Source organism: Macrobrachium nipponense, chromosome 33, assembly GCF_015104395.2.
Source record: "Macrobrachium nipponense isolate FS-2020 chromosome 33, ASM1510439v2, whole genome shotgun sequence".
In the NCBI taxonomy this organism is placed as follows: Eukaryota; Metazoa; Arthropoda; class Malacostraca; order Decapoda; family Palaemonidae; genus Macrobrachium; species Macrobrachium nipponense.
The window spans coordinates 17,944,407-17,961,007 of NC_087219.1; the positions used below are offsets into that span (position 1 = coordinate 17,944,407).

The 16,601-nt window shown below is 42.8% G+C and overlaps 1 protein-coding gene across 1 annotated transcript in view; it reads left to right on the top strand.

The window, feature by feature from the left end:
* The first annotated feature begins 2,969 nt into the window (after nucleotides 1–2,969).
* Nucleotides 2,970–16,601, top strand: part of LOC135202979 (N(G),N(G)-dimethylarginine dimethylaminohydrolase 1-like) — an 87,977-nt gene continuing 74,345 nt past the window's right edge. The window contains exon 1 of the mRNA XM_064232512.1: nucleotides 2,970–3,134. Within this exon, the coding sequence (XP_064088582.1) occupies nucleotides 3,036–3,134 (99 nt within the window). The 5' untranslated portion in view covers nucleotides 2,970–3,035. The remainder of the gene's footprint in view (nucleotides 3,135–16,601) is intronic.

Here is a 16,601-nt window from a genome sequence, read left to right on the forward strand (position 1 = left end):
TTGACGCTTGGTTTAGACTAAGGTGGCTTTTACCACATGCGCTGGATCTTGCTGGAAGGCAGAAGGGTGATAAGACATAAAAAAGGAATAATAAGCTTGGTGTAGACCTCCAGGTTCTAACCCACCAGCAGAGAAGTGCTGGCTGTCATCCTGTCGGGGTTTTTTATAAGCACCTGCATGATGGCAGTGCTTAGGCTAAAAAAAATAATAATAAGCAAAAAATTATAATAATAATTTGCACTGACCTAGGGTCACTCTGGTTAAAAAGCCCTCAAGGTCTTCAGATCTTTGGTCTTCAAGGGTGACTTAAGTTCTCGAATGCCAGGGGAGTACGGCGGGGAGGCTTATACGAGATTGAGAGTGATGCTTATGGTTATGTCAGCATTGGGCCTTTCTTAAGGTAGCCCTTAAATGCAGTAAGGTGTAAAAGGCTTCAGGAGGCTTTGTGTAGACCTCCGGACTGAGTCCTCCAACCCCCGGCCCCCCCAAAAAAAGGGGGGGGGTTGCTTTCAGAGTGAAGCTGAGCCGGGTGCAAAGCCACTCGGAGAGTTGCAGAGTTGCAAGTCTTCTTTTAATAATACTTATCCAGAGATCAATGAGTGATGGTACGTCAACTTCCTGTGGAAGAGAGAGAGAGAGAGTGGATGGGGCTGGAAGGAAGAAGAATGTTATTTAATATAATTCACTCTCTGATGAATTTAAAGAAATTTAGTATACGGCATAATCATACTTCCTTTTACCTTCCAAGTATCATACTGCATGAAAATTTGGCTTTTGGAAAGAGATTTCGGAAAGACATGTTGAGCAAAGTTTATATATATATATATATATATATATATATATATATATATATATATATATATATATATATATACATACATATATATATATATATATATATATATATATATATATATATATATATATATATATATATTATACTACGTGTGTGTGTAAATCCACACACATTCCCACAGGTTTGGATTTGTAAGGATATCACAGATTTGTATTTGTATTTAATAAAATGGCAGACTTGCTGATGTTGAAAAGATTAACCTTAACCATCACGAGGTATTGGGTAACGATGCTAATCTTGACCTTGTACTTGTGGAAGAAAACGTAATACTGAGAATTTGGGTAACTATGTTCTCCGAGTTGATAGACGTTCGCATCTTTTCACTACTTTTCGCTTGGCCGATTTTTATCTTTTCATGAAGAATTCGATATAGTAAGAGAAGCCTGCTTAACAAGTTATGATGGCCAAATTGACTTGTCCTGTATGAATGCGTATACTCGTCTAAATGTTATAATAACTCTTGTGACTCAGAATCCCACTGACATTATGGCAGAAGAAGAAGAAAGTCCTGCAACCCTGATTTAAAATCGCACAATTATACGACGGTAATATGATTATACAACTCTCCCACAGTAAATTAGCTTACGATTGTCTTTGTTGACTATGCATTAACCATACTCACGCACTAGCCGCTTATCAGTACTGTCCATCGCTTCCTTTAGAGAATACCCCCACCTTTTCTTTTCCATATTTTACCATAGTTTTACTCAGCCGGGCCTAGAAATGGGTAGTACAGGTTGCCGGTGTAGTATATGAATTCTAGACATTATAATAATTATATTATTTATTCACAACGTGTATACAATGAGGCCACGGAATGCACTGGCTGTGTCTGAGCCGAGATCTACTCTCTCTCTCTCACACACACACACACACACACACACACACACACACACACACACACACACACACACACACACACACACACACACACACACACATATATATATTAGTATTATATATATATAATAAATATATATATATATAATATATATTATATGATATAATATATATAGATACTATATATATATATATATTATATATAGTATAGTAGATATTATATATATATTATATATATAAAATCAGAATCATTGTATGAATTGCACTACTTATATACAGAATTTGATATTCTGAAAAAGCATAAAGCATACAAAACAAATTTCTGAAATTTCTGCAGCTAATACAGGTCGTTTATTGGCGCCCGCAGGATTTGTGCCTGAAAGTGCTGTACGATGCGTCATCAAGCTGTTATATATATTTATTAATATGTGCGTGGACACAGAATGGCCCAAATCCGGGTGTGAGATGCTTCGCATCGAACGGTGTTGCATTTTGTATGTTTGCAAATTCTTGTATGTTAACTCCAATGGTCAAATGTCGCCTTATGTGGAATGTTAGTAAAGGTTCATTGGATTTCAAGTACAGTTTTGGAAATGGAAAACAAACTTGACATTTTGTTTATCATAAAATAATCAATTGATAATGTTAGGTTGATGAATGATACATGCTCACCCTGTTAAAAGATAAAGTCTATTGATGCGTAGTTGCCATAAGCAAAAATATCGCAAACTTTCAAGATGAAAGAATTTGAGACATAAGAGATCCATTTTTAATTACATTTGCCCTTGTTCGTTTCTATAAAAGTTATATTTCTGAACATTTTGGAATTCTGCTGCGATCCACTACAAACCGCACGGAGTGGAAGTGCTCGTCAGCACAAAAAAATTAGACTTGTGAGTTTTAGTATTGCGTCTAATTTCATTTAAGTTAAACGTTGCATATGAGGTTGTTAATGTCAATTACAGTAATTTAAATACTATTAAAATTATTAAAATATATTATTAATCATAAAATACAGTTCATAATTGTATAAATCTCATTTATAAACAACGAAAAATGCAGTTTACAATCTAACAAGAGTTTGTTTAAAAACAAGGTAGCCATGGTGTTTAAATACAAATGATGTATCATAATTATTTAATGATAATCTGATGGCTTCATAAATTACGTTAATTGTTCTAATGAAATCCGGCAATTAAAGTAAACTTATCTTACTTAGAAAAACCATAGAGAACCTGTAAAAAATTGCTGGAACTGTGCTACGAGGTAGAACTTTGCGCTTAGTGTTTACTATAGTTAGCGGTAGTGCTTCAAAAGGTCTGCTATTTTCTCATTTAAAATGTCAGCTTTTCGCTATACACACGCCATCGTGTGTAGAATACCCGATTCCTACAAGACAAATGCCTTAGGGGTTACCTCGCCCATTGACCTGCCGAAGGTGAGTTGTTTTTCGAAGGTATCAGGGCCACTTCGAAATTTGGGAGTGGTTCTTTTTCAAGTGTCAGTCGCTGACGTAAACCTATTTTTAACTCCCCTGAACAGGATTTGGTTGTTTCCAGGATCTCAAATGTATAGATAGTATGTAGAATGATAGTAATTTTGCATGTCTGGAGATTGCTGTGGGATGCGTAGGTATAATTACGGTTAGCCAGAAGGTTATAGAAACCAGATTCTGGTTAGGTTAGGCTAAATGACTTAGGCTATCCTATGCTATGTCCGACGGGTGATCGTACTGGTATAAGTCTGTTAGTCGCCCCTCGTTATTATAAACCTGTACTTGGTGATTGTCGAGACGCGGAGGATAACGTTTGCCTAATAAAATGATGAAATAGGGTAGATTACCACGGCAGGCCAACCAGGCCACCTACAATCAATGTTTGCCACCCTCCGAAAAAGTACATTATAACGCGTCCTGACACCCGAGATGGGCATCAGTCGCGACTTGTTGTTGGTGAGAAACGGAGCTAAAGACCTCTACTCTCCTTTCGAAGTAAGTATTTTCTCCAAAGTTAGAAATTAAGGCTAAATTTTAAGATTTAAACAGAGGGTACTGAAAATGGCGCCCACGGCAGTGGAAATCTCACCAAAACGCTTTAGAAATTTTTACTTACAACTAAAAATGTTTCGAAGATTGACGCCATCTCGATGTTTACGGTGTCGCTTGTGTCAACAAACTTTCCATTTCCTGTGATAAATCCGCACACCACTTGTACCCACAGACGCTGGAGCACTTTTATCACAACAATCGAAACACGATTTCTCACCAACAACTAGCCAGGAGTAAACAGCTGTTTTGGTAGAAGATGACGAGAAGCGTGCTCTTAGCTAATTTTTAAATAAGTAGTAAAACATCAATATTTTACATATTTATGATGATTAATTTGAAAATATTCGTTATTGAAAAAGTAACTCGACTCTGACTCAAATTTAAGTAATTATTTTTCTGAATTAGAACGTTCTTTTAAGTTCTGTATTATGACGTCACGACATCTTGACTTTCGTACCTATTGTAAATAATTGCTATACTCGACTGTCATTGCAGAACAGTTTACCAGTTATTCATGCAGATTGTTATCAGCTATACATGTAATTGTTATAATCGTAATGCGCATATATATCTTTATTATTTACTTTTTGGATATATGAAGATGTTTTACTGCTGGATTATCGCCGTAGTGTGACGCAATCGTTTTCGGTCCATGGGCCTCTGTCTGTTTTCGCACCATAAGAAATTATGGGGCCGAATTTGCAATGACCAGAAAGTCGTTAAAAGAGGAAAGTTAGCATTGAGGGGCATATGTTTTGACTGAGAAAAATACAATTTCATACATTCAACTTACCTGTCAGATATATACATAGCTATAGACTCCGTCGTTCCCGACAGAATTTCAAATTTCGCGGCACTCGCTACAAGGTAGGTCAGGTGATCTACCGCCCTGCTCTGGGTGGCAGGGCTAGGACTATTCCCGTTCTAATCATAATCTCTCTGTCGCCGGCTGTATCAACATTGTTGTTACTTCCTCCTGACTAGAATTCGTTTTTTTTTCGCAAAGCTTTTTGATCATCTCTCGCTGATATTTTTGTGACGTACTTGGATCGTTGTTTGGCATTCGCTATCGTGGACTGTTTTTTGGACTTGGTTTTTGGATTTTGTGAATATGTCTGATTCTAGTGTTAGTTTCAGAGTGTGTGAATGAGGGCTGTAAGGTGAGGATTCCGAAAGCTTCGGTAGATTCCTCACTAGTTGTAGAGGGTGTAGAATGGTTGAATGTTCAATTGAGAATACGTGTAATGAGTGTGAGAATCTGAGTGCACAAGAAGTGGAAGAAATCTAACTTCTTACTTGAAGAAGTTAGGAGAGAGATAGAGAGAGGAAGAAAACCCATAGAAGGTCTGCCTCTCATGATTTACTTTATAGCTCTGTAGCTTCTTCCTATGATGATAATGACCATTCTGTTTCAGCCCGTTCACAAATGGCTAATCCCTCTAGTTCGGCTTCGGAAATAGCAGAACTTAGAGCTTCCCTTCAGAAAATGCAGGAAAAGGTCGCGGCATTGGAAGGTAAGGAAAGTGAATGTGGCAGTGATATTAGTGTCCCCCCCCCCCCCGTGGTAGTGGGAGGGGGCGTCTTGGGGGGGGGGGGTCGTCTCTGCGACGCTCCCAGGCCTAGACCTCTTCCAAGCTCCCTGGCCCGGAGGAGAAGGAAAGTCGAAAGCCGTACGGGGGTTGTGGAGAATCCCCAACGATCAGGCGTCCCTTCGGCAGAATCGATCGTATCGACTGCTAAGACCGCTATAAGAGGGTCCTACGAGAGTGCTTTTTCGTCGTCGAGTTCGCCTTCTCCGAGAAGAGGGTGGAAGGAGTCGAATCTTTCCCTCCCGTCCTTTGAAGAGGAGTATGCAAGAGCCTGCCAGGCGCCAGGCGCCTGCTGAACATGAGATCAATTCGAGTCCCGAGCGCTTCTCGGAAGGAGGAGCTCCTTCGGTAGTAAAGAGGGCGAGAATACAGTCAGACTCTGGGACTAGAGGAGATCCTAGAGCGCCTTACAGATCTCCCTCTCCTGATTCGGAAGATTCCTCAACCAAGAAAATTTTGAAGAATTTGCAAGAGCAATTAGCCTTGCTAGCAGGAACTCGTTATAAGGAGCCTACTCGTAAGAAGGATGATAGGCTTCCTATTAAAAGATCTAAAGAACTATCTCCTGCCAGGCGCGACGCATCCTTCAGGGGAGTTGTCGCACAGGCGGCCATCTCTGGGGGGGGCGGGGCGCTAGGCAGGCGAGAAGTAGGAAAGGAAGCTACTCCTGTCAAGAGTAGGGCGCCAACCAGAAGCCAAACTCCGAGTAGGCGTAACGAGCCAGGACATTCAAGATCTTCAATCAAGCGTTATACTCCTCCCAGGCGCCAGGAGTATTCGATCTTAATACTCCTACCAAACGCCAGGAGTATTCTGAACACAAAATGCGCCTAATAAAGGCCATACTCCTCCCAGGCGCCAGGAGTATTACGAGCTTATACTCCTCCCAGGCGCCAGGAATATGCGGAACTTAATACTCCTACCACGCGCCAGGAGTATTATGAACACAATGCGCCTACGAGGCGCCAGGCGCCTGCTGAAAGCCAGGAGTTTCCGAAGGCGCTTTGGGCGCCTTTGCCAGCCTGGCCAGGGCCAGGCGCCTGATGAAAATGCGCCTGCCAATGGCGCCAGGGCGCCTGATGAAAAATTGCGACCTGCCAGAACGCCAGGCGCCTGCTGAAAGCCAGGAGTATTCGAAGGCGCTTTGGGCGCCTGCCAGGCGCCAGGAGGATCCTAAGCACGCTACTCCTCCCAGGCGAGATACTCCTGCTGTACACCAGCCGCATTCCTCGTATGAAACCTGACACTCGGAAGAGAGTAAGAGAAGAGTCAGTAGAAAGGAGAGAGCCTTCTCCTTCCGAGCCTCTTAACCCAGAAGATGCATCAGAGGATGAAATGAAGGAAGGATCTTCTAATTATAAAGTCCTTTCGTCCCTTCTGTTGGAGGAATATGGAGACTCTTTGACACCCAGCTGCTCCCCCTTCTCCACGTTCGCAGTTTTCGAGCACGAAACACTCAAGTCTTCCTCTTTCCTTAAAATGAAGCCTGCCATTTCTATGAGGAGAGCGCTACAATCTCTTGACTCCTGGTTCAAGAAGAAGAAGGAGTTAGGAAGGACGGTCTTTTGTATGCCTCCCGCCAAACTTACAGGAAGGAGAGGAATTTGGTACGAAAAACGGGAGAGGATATGGGATTGTCTCCTGTCCGTTTCAGTTTTTTCCGCCGAATCAGATTTCTCGAGTTTTTGGTGGATTCGTCTAGAAGGCACGCCTTGAATGCAGCAAAGGTTACATGGGGGCTTTCGGAAACGGACCACCTCATCCAAGGGGTCATATTTCACACCCTAGAAGTTTTTGTTTTTAACTTCTTAGATTGGTCCCTTGGGGGTTCTGGCCAAGAAATCTCAAGAAAATGAACAACTCGACCCAGAAACCCTGATTGTATCCTAGCCTGCATTGATAAGGCTGTTCAGGATGGATCAGCTGAGGTTATGCTCGCTATATGGTGCAGGAGTGTTTTAAAGAAAAGAGCGGTGCACAGTGCTTTCCTCACAAAGGCCGTCTCGCATTCGCAGAGAGCCGCCTTATTGTTTGCGCCTCTCTCTGAAACACCTTTTTTCCATCGCAGTTGGTGAAGGACATCGCGCATTCTCTGGACGGAAAAGGCCACCCAGGATCTCCTTAGACAATCATCAAGGAAGAGTAGGCCTGTGGCTAGTGAGAGAAGAAAGTGGCTCTCCCAGCTCAGAAACAGCCCTTTCGAGGAGGTCTTCCAACTGAGACCGATCGCCAGAAGGAAGTCAACTGATAAGAGGGGCAGGTCTTCCTTCCGTGCTTTTAAGAAAGGGAAACTGAGAGTTCTGTCTCCAGACAACCCCGTAGGAGCCAGGCTACAGTATTTTGCGAAAGCCTGGGAAGACTTAGGAGCCAACACTTGGACGATGTCGATTATCAAGAAGGGGTATCGCATCCCATTCAAGGACATTCCTCCCTTGACAACATCTCCGAGGGAATTGTCCGCCAGATACAGGGACCAGATGATGACGGACGGACTCTTCGTCAAATGGTGGAACAGATGTGGGGAGAAAAGAGCAATAGAACTTGTACTGGATTGCAACTCCCCGGGGTTTTACAACCGCTTGTTTTCTTGTGACAAAGCCTCGGAGGATGGAGACCGGTACTGGACGTAAGTGCGCTGAACAAATTTGTCGAACAACAGAAGTTCAGCATGAAACGTCTGCCTCAGTCCTTGCAGCACTACGGCAAGGGGATTGTATGGTGTCCCATAGACCTTCAGGACGCATACTTCCACATCCTCCCGATCCACCATTCTCGAGGAAGTACCTTCGATTTATGTTAGTTCGAGGCAGACAAATTATCAGTTCAGGGCCCTGTGTTTCGGCCTGTCCACGCTGCTCAAGTCTTCACACGTGATGAAAAATGTAGCGAGACACCTAACACTTGAAAGGGATAAATGTCTCAATGTACCTGACGACTGGCTCATCAGAGCCAGGTCTCAAAAGCAGTGTTTGGAGGACCTGTTATTAACACTGGAGTTGACAAAGTCTTTGGGTACTGATCGTGACTCGAGAAGTCTCAGATGATCCCCAGCCAGAACGTGGTTTATCTGGGGATTCAGATGGATTCTCGGGGTTTTCGAGCTTTTCCATCGCAAGAGAGACTAAAAAAGAAAGGCTGTGCACCAGTATCGAACTTTCTAGGGAAAGAGCGCACTTCGGCGAGGGAATGGCTGAGCCTTCTGGGACCCTTTCCTCGCGTCGAACAGTTCTTTCTCCTAGGGAGATTACATCTTCGAACCGCTTCAGTTCTTCCTAAGAAGAAGTTGGAGTTGGAAGACAGGTCAGCTATCGGATACGTTTCCAATATCGGAAGAAATAAAACACCATTTGAAGTGGTGGTTGCTTCCACATAAAGGAAAACAAAGGAGTGTCCCTGCAGGTACGGAACCCAAGCCTGACATTGTTTTTTCAGACGCCTCGGAGGCGGGCTGGTGCAACATTGGGACCCAGAGAAGTGTCAGGCACCTGGTCGGCAGAACAGGTGTCATGGCACATAAATTGCAAAGAGCTTTTAGCAATACACCTGGCGCTAAAGAGCTTCGAACACTTAGTCAGAGGCAAAGTCCGTGCAGATAAATTCGGACAATACGACAGCTCTGCTTATGTCAAGAAGGAGGAGGGACGCACTCTTTTGCTCTGTACGAGCTGGCACGGGATCTACTGATTTGGGCGAACCAAAGGAAGGTATTCTTCTAACAAGGTTTGTTCAAGGGAGAGAGGAATGTGAGAGCGGACAGACTGAGCAGGAGATTCCAGGTCCTTCCCACAGAATGGACACTCCACTCAGAAGTCTGTCCAGAGCCTGTGCGCCTTTTGGGGAAGCCTCAAATAGATCTTTTCGCCACATTCCTCTCCAAAAGGATAGATACATTTTGCGCCCTGGTGGAGATGACCCCGAGCTTATGCAACAGACGCCTTTCTCCTGGACTGGTCAGGAATAGACGTTTACGCGTTTTCCCCCGTTCAAGATTCTGGGGAAGTAGTCAGAAAATTCGTGGCATCCGAAGGAACCAAGATGACTCTGATCGCTCCGTATTGGCCAACTCAAATCTGGTTCACAGAGGTGATGGAATGGACAGTGGACTTCCCCAGATCTCTTCCAAACAGAATAGATCTGCTCAAACAACCCCACTTCGAGAGGTACCATCAAATCTAACCCGCTCTTGCTCTGACTGCCTTTCGACTATCGAAAGACTCGTCAGAGCGAGAGGGTTTTCTTTTCTCGCCAGGCAGCAAATGCAATGCTAGAGCCCGCAGATCATCTACGAGACGAGTGTCACAATCGAAGTGGGAAGTTTTCAGAAACTGGTGTAGGTCGAAGAAGCTGTCCTCTTCCAGTACCTCTGTGAACCGAAATTGCAGATTTCCTTCTGTTTTTCTTAGACAAGAGTCGCATCTCTCGGTACCAACTATTAAGGGTACAGAGTATGCTCTCAGCAGTCTTTAGAAACAGAGGATTAGATCTAACGAATGACAAGGATTTTGCACGACCTCATTCGTTCATCATTCGAAACATCTAAATCACGCGAACCTAAGGTTCCAAGCTGGACTTAGATGTGGTTCTTAAATTTCTTTCATCAGATGAATTCGAACCACTTCACACTGCTTCGTTCCGTAATATCACGAGAAAGTGTTTGTTTCTGATGTCTCTTGCAACGGCAAAAAGAATCAGTGAGTTGCACGCCCTTGAATCAAGAGTTTGGCTTCAAAGGAGACTCAGCAATTTGTTTCATTTCAGTCCCCGTTTTTCTGGCCAAAAATGAAAACCCTTCGAATCCCTGGCCCAGGAGTTTCGAAGTTAAAGGGACTTTCTAGCTTGGTGGGCAGAGAGGCAGAAAGATCCCTGTGCCCAGTTAGAGCTCTAAAGTTTTATCTGGACAGGAAGAAGCAGTTGGGGGGTTCGCAGAAAAGTCTTTGGTGCTCAGTGAAAGACCCCAAGAGAGCAATGTCTAAGAACGCATTAGCCTTCTTTGTGAGAAGTGTTATCACAGAAGCTCATAAGAAGTGTCCAGATGATTCGTTTAATCTCCTAAGAGTGGGAGCCCACGAAGTTAGAGCAATCGCAACCTCGGTGGCGTTCCAAAGAAATATGTCACTAAAGAACATTTTGGATACAACTTATTGGAGATGCAACTCTGTGTTTGCATCCCATTATTTAAAAGACGTACGAGTTTACGTATGATAAATGCTTTTCGTTAGGTCCGTTTGTGTCAGCACAGACGGTTCTGGGTAAGGAGAAAGCACCAATCCTTAAAATTAGGTACGTAACCCTCTTGTCGGATGTGTCTTCTCGGGTTTTCGGTTGATGGGAGTGTCAGTTGTCGCACAGGCGGCCTGCACTTCTCTTATTTGAAAATCGAGTGACATCTGACTATTAGAGGGGTACAAAAATTTGTTATTTTTGTATGTATGATTTCGAGTTTGTGGTTGTTTGCAAAGAGTTTGGGGATAACTCTAGGCAATCTTAGAACTAACACGGGTTGTTAGGATCGGGTGATCGGGATTGTTTGTGTGCTCCTTAAATTAGTGGCGTGTTGTCATATAAGCGGATGTGCTCCCATTGACAAACGCCATTTCCAGGATTCTGTCGAGTAAGTGGAAGAGACCATCGACAGATCCACAAGAATTCTTGGCCGCAGATCACTATCTCGCTAAGGTTCTTGAGATGAAGCAGACTCCTAGGCGGTAGCCACGAAGGTCTTTCCATCTAAGAAGGTAGGAACTAAGGTTTATTTATACCTACAACATAGTTGTTTACCTGTCTAGTCAGTTAGTTAGCTGTCTCTTGCCTCCACCAAAGGGTGTCAATCAGCTATGTATATATCTGACAGGTAAGTTGAATGTATGAAAAATGACATTGTTATGATACATAAAGTTTCATACATACTTACCTGGCAGATATAATTACAATTGAAGACCCACCCAGCCTCCCCGCAGGAGACAGGTGGAAGAGGAGATTATGATTAGAAAACGGGAATAGTTCCTAGCCCTGACCACCCAGAGCAGGCGGTAGATCACCTGACCTACCTGTAGCGAGTGCCGCGAAATTTGAAAATTCTGTCGGGAACGACGGAGTCTATAGCTATGTATATATCTGCCAGGTAAGTATGTATGAAACTTTATTGTATCATAACAATGTCATATTTATTCAATAGCTAGCTTGTAAAAAATACTTGGTTATAAAAACTTGATTGACAACTAAGCAGCATGTCTACTATGGGTTTCAGAGACAGTGCAAGCACGTTTTGGGCAATACCTATTTCTGTAACGAACACTCGTAACAGAACGAGATTTGCTATAGTGCATTACACACCCAGTGCCGTAATTTATAAGGGTATCGTGAATCACTAATAATCGTAAAGAATACGACACTTGTCCTTGTACCAAGAGACAAAAACTCCATTATGCAGAAATGATACGAAACACGTGTATGTATAAAGCTCCCAACCACCACCTCACTCCCCCCCCCCCCCCCCCCCCCTCCACCCCCCCCCCCCCCCCCCCCTCCACCGCCATCCCTTTTCTTCTTCGTTTCCTCCGCCTTCCTTTCTCTCTCTCTCTCTCTCTCTCTCTCTCTGTTGCCATTCGGTATGTGTTGACCCTCCAAACTGGGTATAAGACTACACACAAAACGTTGAAATTGGTGAAATTAGGCTATGTATTGGAAGTATATATACATAAATATTAAAGCAATTTTATCATTATTGCATTACTATGACAACTAGAATTCATGGAAACAGTTTATAATAATGGAACGTATGTGTGAAGCCTCCACTAATGTGGCAACGATGATTTTGCCATTCTTAGCATGCAAACATTAAAGCATGCAAACATTAAGGGTAAGGCCACACCGGGCGCGGGGAGCGTCGAGGTTGCAGGCACGTCTCGGGCGAGAGCAGCGTCAAAACTACACATGGCCACACCAGAAACGCCACCCTCCCTCCTTCCCTCCCGCGCGTCACTCTCAGCAGTCAAAGATATACTTCTTTGCAAAGTAACGTTTGGATAGGAAATTGCCTTTAATAGAAATCGTAAGTGTCAAACTTGACGATAGAGTACGTATAACCTAAAGGTCTTTTGGTTCTTTGCTTGGCAGTGAATTTTGTGATAATAAAAGGTTAATATCCATATATATATATATATTTTTACTTCCCATATAGTTATTACTTTTGGGGAAGCGAAAAGAAAATGTGGATTTTAACTTTTCATTATTGCAAAACTAACAGCATATAGGGTTACTTCCTTAAAGATACTTAGAAAAACAAAAGAGCGAGAATTAATTGCAAATTATATAAGACGTATAATTGATTATTGTCTGAATTATGTTGAAATAAAAAACAATTTAAAACATTTAATGGTATTTAAAACAAAATAGTTTAATGGAAACTACATAAAAGAAAGTAACACAAGGAAAAATCAGTTTTTGCTTCATTGTTACATTAACTAACGAAAGTACAAAGTACCACGAATATTCATAAATAAGTGATACTGCTGCACTGAGGATTCGTATAGTTATCAAGTCTATGCAGCTGGACAAGGATTATTTGGAGTGGCTGAGTGCATAATAGTTGGCACCTTTAAGTTTTTGGGGGTCGAATGCATGACACCGATGGCTACATCTGAGGGCCACTTGTTCTACTCCTCTTCCATTTCTTGAAAAAAAGTAATTTTATGGAATGGATCACAGGGATCCCATAAAGCTCTCTTCCGAAACACCTCCCCAATTAAATGATTCTTATGTAGCCACAACCGCTGAACAGGTGACACTTCGGCAACTGATTGCCAGTTCATCTGCACGTTAGTGACCATGTCAAGTCGGAGGGTCTATTTACGTAGTGTGGTCCTTTTTCTATATTCACTTTAAATTCAATGATGAACTCATCCCCTGGGAAAGTATTTAGACTATGATAAGAACTCCATTTGAACGCATTCTGAAATACACACAAATGAGAGGTGCTGAAATAACTGCATAATTTAAGCATGCATTACAGATATGGAATAATTAACTCAAAAATATTTACTGAATAGATAATAAATGTAGTCGCTTAAAACTTAATCGTTTCTATGCTAATATCAGTTACTTAACAATGATAATATGCTTTAAACAATTTCTAGGTTACAAATGAAAGTTCCTTAATACGGGAACTAACTTCACAACATAGTTATCATATAATCAATAAAGGGAAGTAACCATTCAAGTAACATAGTCCCTCCCTAATCATATAGAAAATGGGGTTTGTTTCGGTTGAAGACGCCTGAACCGCCGCGGTATTTTTAAAACATGTTACATCGCCTGGCGGCAACTGCAGAGGGTCGAGCCGTCCCGCTAGTCTTGTGTGGCCACCCGCATAAGATACCTATGATTCAAACTGCCGCGGGAACCTCTTCCCTCCAACCTCCACGCTCGCCGCGTTTGGTGTGGCCTCACCCTTTAGGTTACATTTATTTCTGGCATACGATTATTAAAGAAATTCAAAATACTAATAAAGACTGAAATCAATGAAAAGTGCTAGCAAAAACAAAAAGCAAAAAAAAAAAAAAAAAAAAAAAAAACGTAGTCGTTCCTCTGCACTTTTCCGTATTCGTTCCTCTATGGTTTTCTTGGCAGCCAGATGTACGAAAACGTTAGAAACATTTGATTTTATCTACTTTAGAAATATCGTAATTTTTTTCGGGGTAATTTGGTTGCAAACAAAAAGGGATAATATAAACATGAATTAAAAAAAAAAAATCAAATTTTTAATAACAAAGTAAATTTAAACTAAATAACGAGTAAAGTAAACAGTTTAGGGAATAAAACTTTGCAGTTTCCTCGTCTGTCGTCGTCTGCTGTTCGTAATTGTGTTTATGGCGCGCGCGCTTAGAAACCAGGAAGAGCAACGGGTTTAAAGTGCAATGTGGAGTGAACTGAGACCAAAATGTGATAATAACAATCAAATAAGCACTGTGGAGTTTCAGTTTGTGATGGCAGTAAGGATAATAAAACCGCCGATTACAAGGTAAGAATGATTCAGTTCCAACCATAACCCCGGGAATAACAAGTTTCATACTTTCACTAATATAGGCAACAAAATGTTGTTTTATTGTGCTGATTACAACTGCAATCTTGAGTAAGATCAATAAACGTTACATACATACGCTAACATTGTTCAAATGAGTGCTGGGAAGGCTGGGGAAAGATGGTGGCCGTCACTGATGAGAAACCGTCCATGCAAAACGTAGCCGCCATATTTTGGGTTTCAAACTGCCTTGAAAACATATTTTATGAAGAGCTCACTGCTTATTTAGTTCGTATGGGGCTTTCCATATATCACAATATGTTGACGAAACTTCAGTCTTTTAAATGGTATGCTTAGAGTTGCAATTGTATTCATGTTTCACCAATTAAATATCGAGTGAATAAGACCCGTCTACCGTGATGAGGGTTGGCCTGTCGTGATATTCTACCCTAGTAACTGTATAACATTGTTCCTTTAGCCTTTCAGACCCTATCTTCACCAAAGTCTCTTATTTGTTCCGACACGGCATACAAACCTTCGGTCCTTTTACAATAGGTAAGGTACTAGCGGCAGCTGGATAGGTCGTAAGCTTTCGAACAAGGGGTTTCGGTAGTTAACTGCTTGTCCGACAGGCGCGCTGCGCGCGCGACTGGGAGGTAAACAAATCTCTTTTGCTTTCGCCTGGCGTGGCGTGTGGACGTGTATCATCGATCTCATGCCCGCTTTCATCGTCGTTTGCTTTCGCATGATTGTGTTTTTCTTTTCTATGTATTCTAGTGAAACTGAATTGTAAGTACAATCATTTCATTCGAATTCAATTGTGAATTAAAGGATCTTGGTTCACAACGCCCTCCGATTACCCGATGCCGGGACTGAAGGGCGTAATTGCGGGAATTCATTTTCCCAGAATGATCCTCGTATTGTGTATGCTCGTGCCGAGGGCGGGAGCGCTCGCTCCGAGCGTATATTGGGTTGGAATGTGTAGATGAAAATCGTAAGTAAGTGCTCTTTCATTTATATTTTTTTTTTGACCTGTAATGCCCGTTGCCGAACGAATGCGCTCGCACGGAAACTTATTCAGTATGAAAGTGGAATCGCAAGTACAGTATTCTTTTTCATTTTCATATATTATTTTTTTTATTGTAGCAATACTCATTTTGGATCAGTTTCCGAGCTTACCCGGAGATTGATCCTTCCCCCTTGTTATTTTTGAATGAAGTGAAATCGCAAGTGCAGTTCTTTTTCATTTTCATTTTTTTTATTGAGATTGCATTGTTTGACTGGGATCAATGTTCCGCTATTCACGGGAATTGATCCTTCCCCTTTTTATTTGTATAAGTGAAATCGCAAGCGCAGTAGTCTTTTCATTTTCATATATTTGTTGATTGCATCAATTCATTATGGATCAAGGTTTCCAGAAACCTTGATCCATAAAGGTAAGGAATAAACAAAACCTTCACCATTGCGCTCGGTACCGAGGGCGCAAATGCGCTCGATCCGAGCCCGTATTCATTGTGAAGTGAATCGTTTTTGCAAGATGCATTTTCATTTTGTTCCTTATTATTGAATGCAATCAATATTATTTGGTTCAAGTTCCGCTCAGTCAGGGAATTGATCCCTTATGCCTTATTCGTGGGCCGATGGCACGATTGCTCTAGGGCTCTTATTTTGTTGTTTTGGGTACATGGGGTCTGTGGCGGGGGTGGTGGGGAACGAGACCCCCCCCCGCTCAGTTCCCACAGATGGTCTTCCCCTTGGGGGGGGGGAGGGTTATCGCGTTCTTTTTCTCCTCGCCCGATCCGTCGAGCGCGGGGGAGGGCGCTCGGTGCCCCCCGATGTACAATTGTATTAGGGGTCTTCCACTCGTTCGGGAAGGGATCAAACCCACCCCCGCACGAGGGGATTTCCCCCCCATTAATCGCTACTACTATTATTTCCGCAGGTGCTACTGCCAGCGAGCGTGGACCTTGGTGAGGTATGGCGTCCTTCCAATTGCAGAGCGTGCTGGTGTCCCAGGGCTGCGGTTTCTATGTCTGGGCCTACTGCGGGTCACCATGGAGTGGTGACCACGCAACAGGTGCGACGTCCCTCCTCACCTGGTGTACTCGCCTCACGTGGTAACAGTCTTGCCTACAGCCGCTGTGAAGTGCCGTTCGCCGTACCGGAGGGGGGGCGTGCCGCCGCCGCTCGTGTTGCCTGCGCTGGCAGCGACCACACTTCCGCTGCCCTATAACTCGCCACCCCTGGACC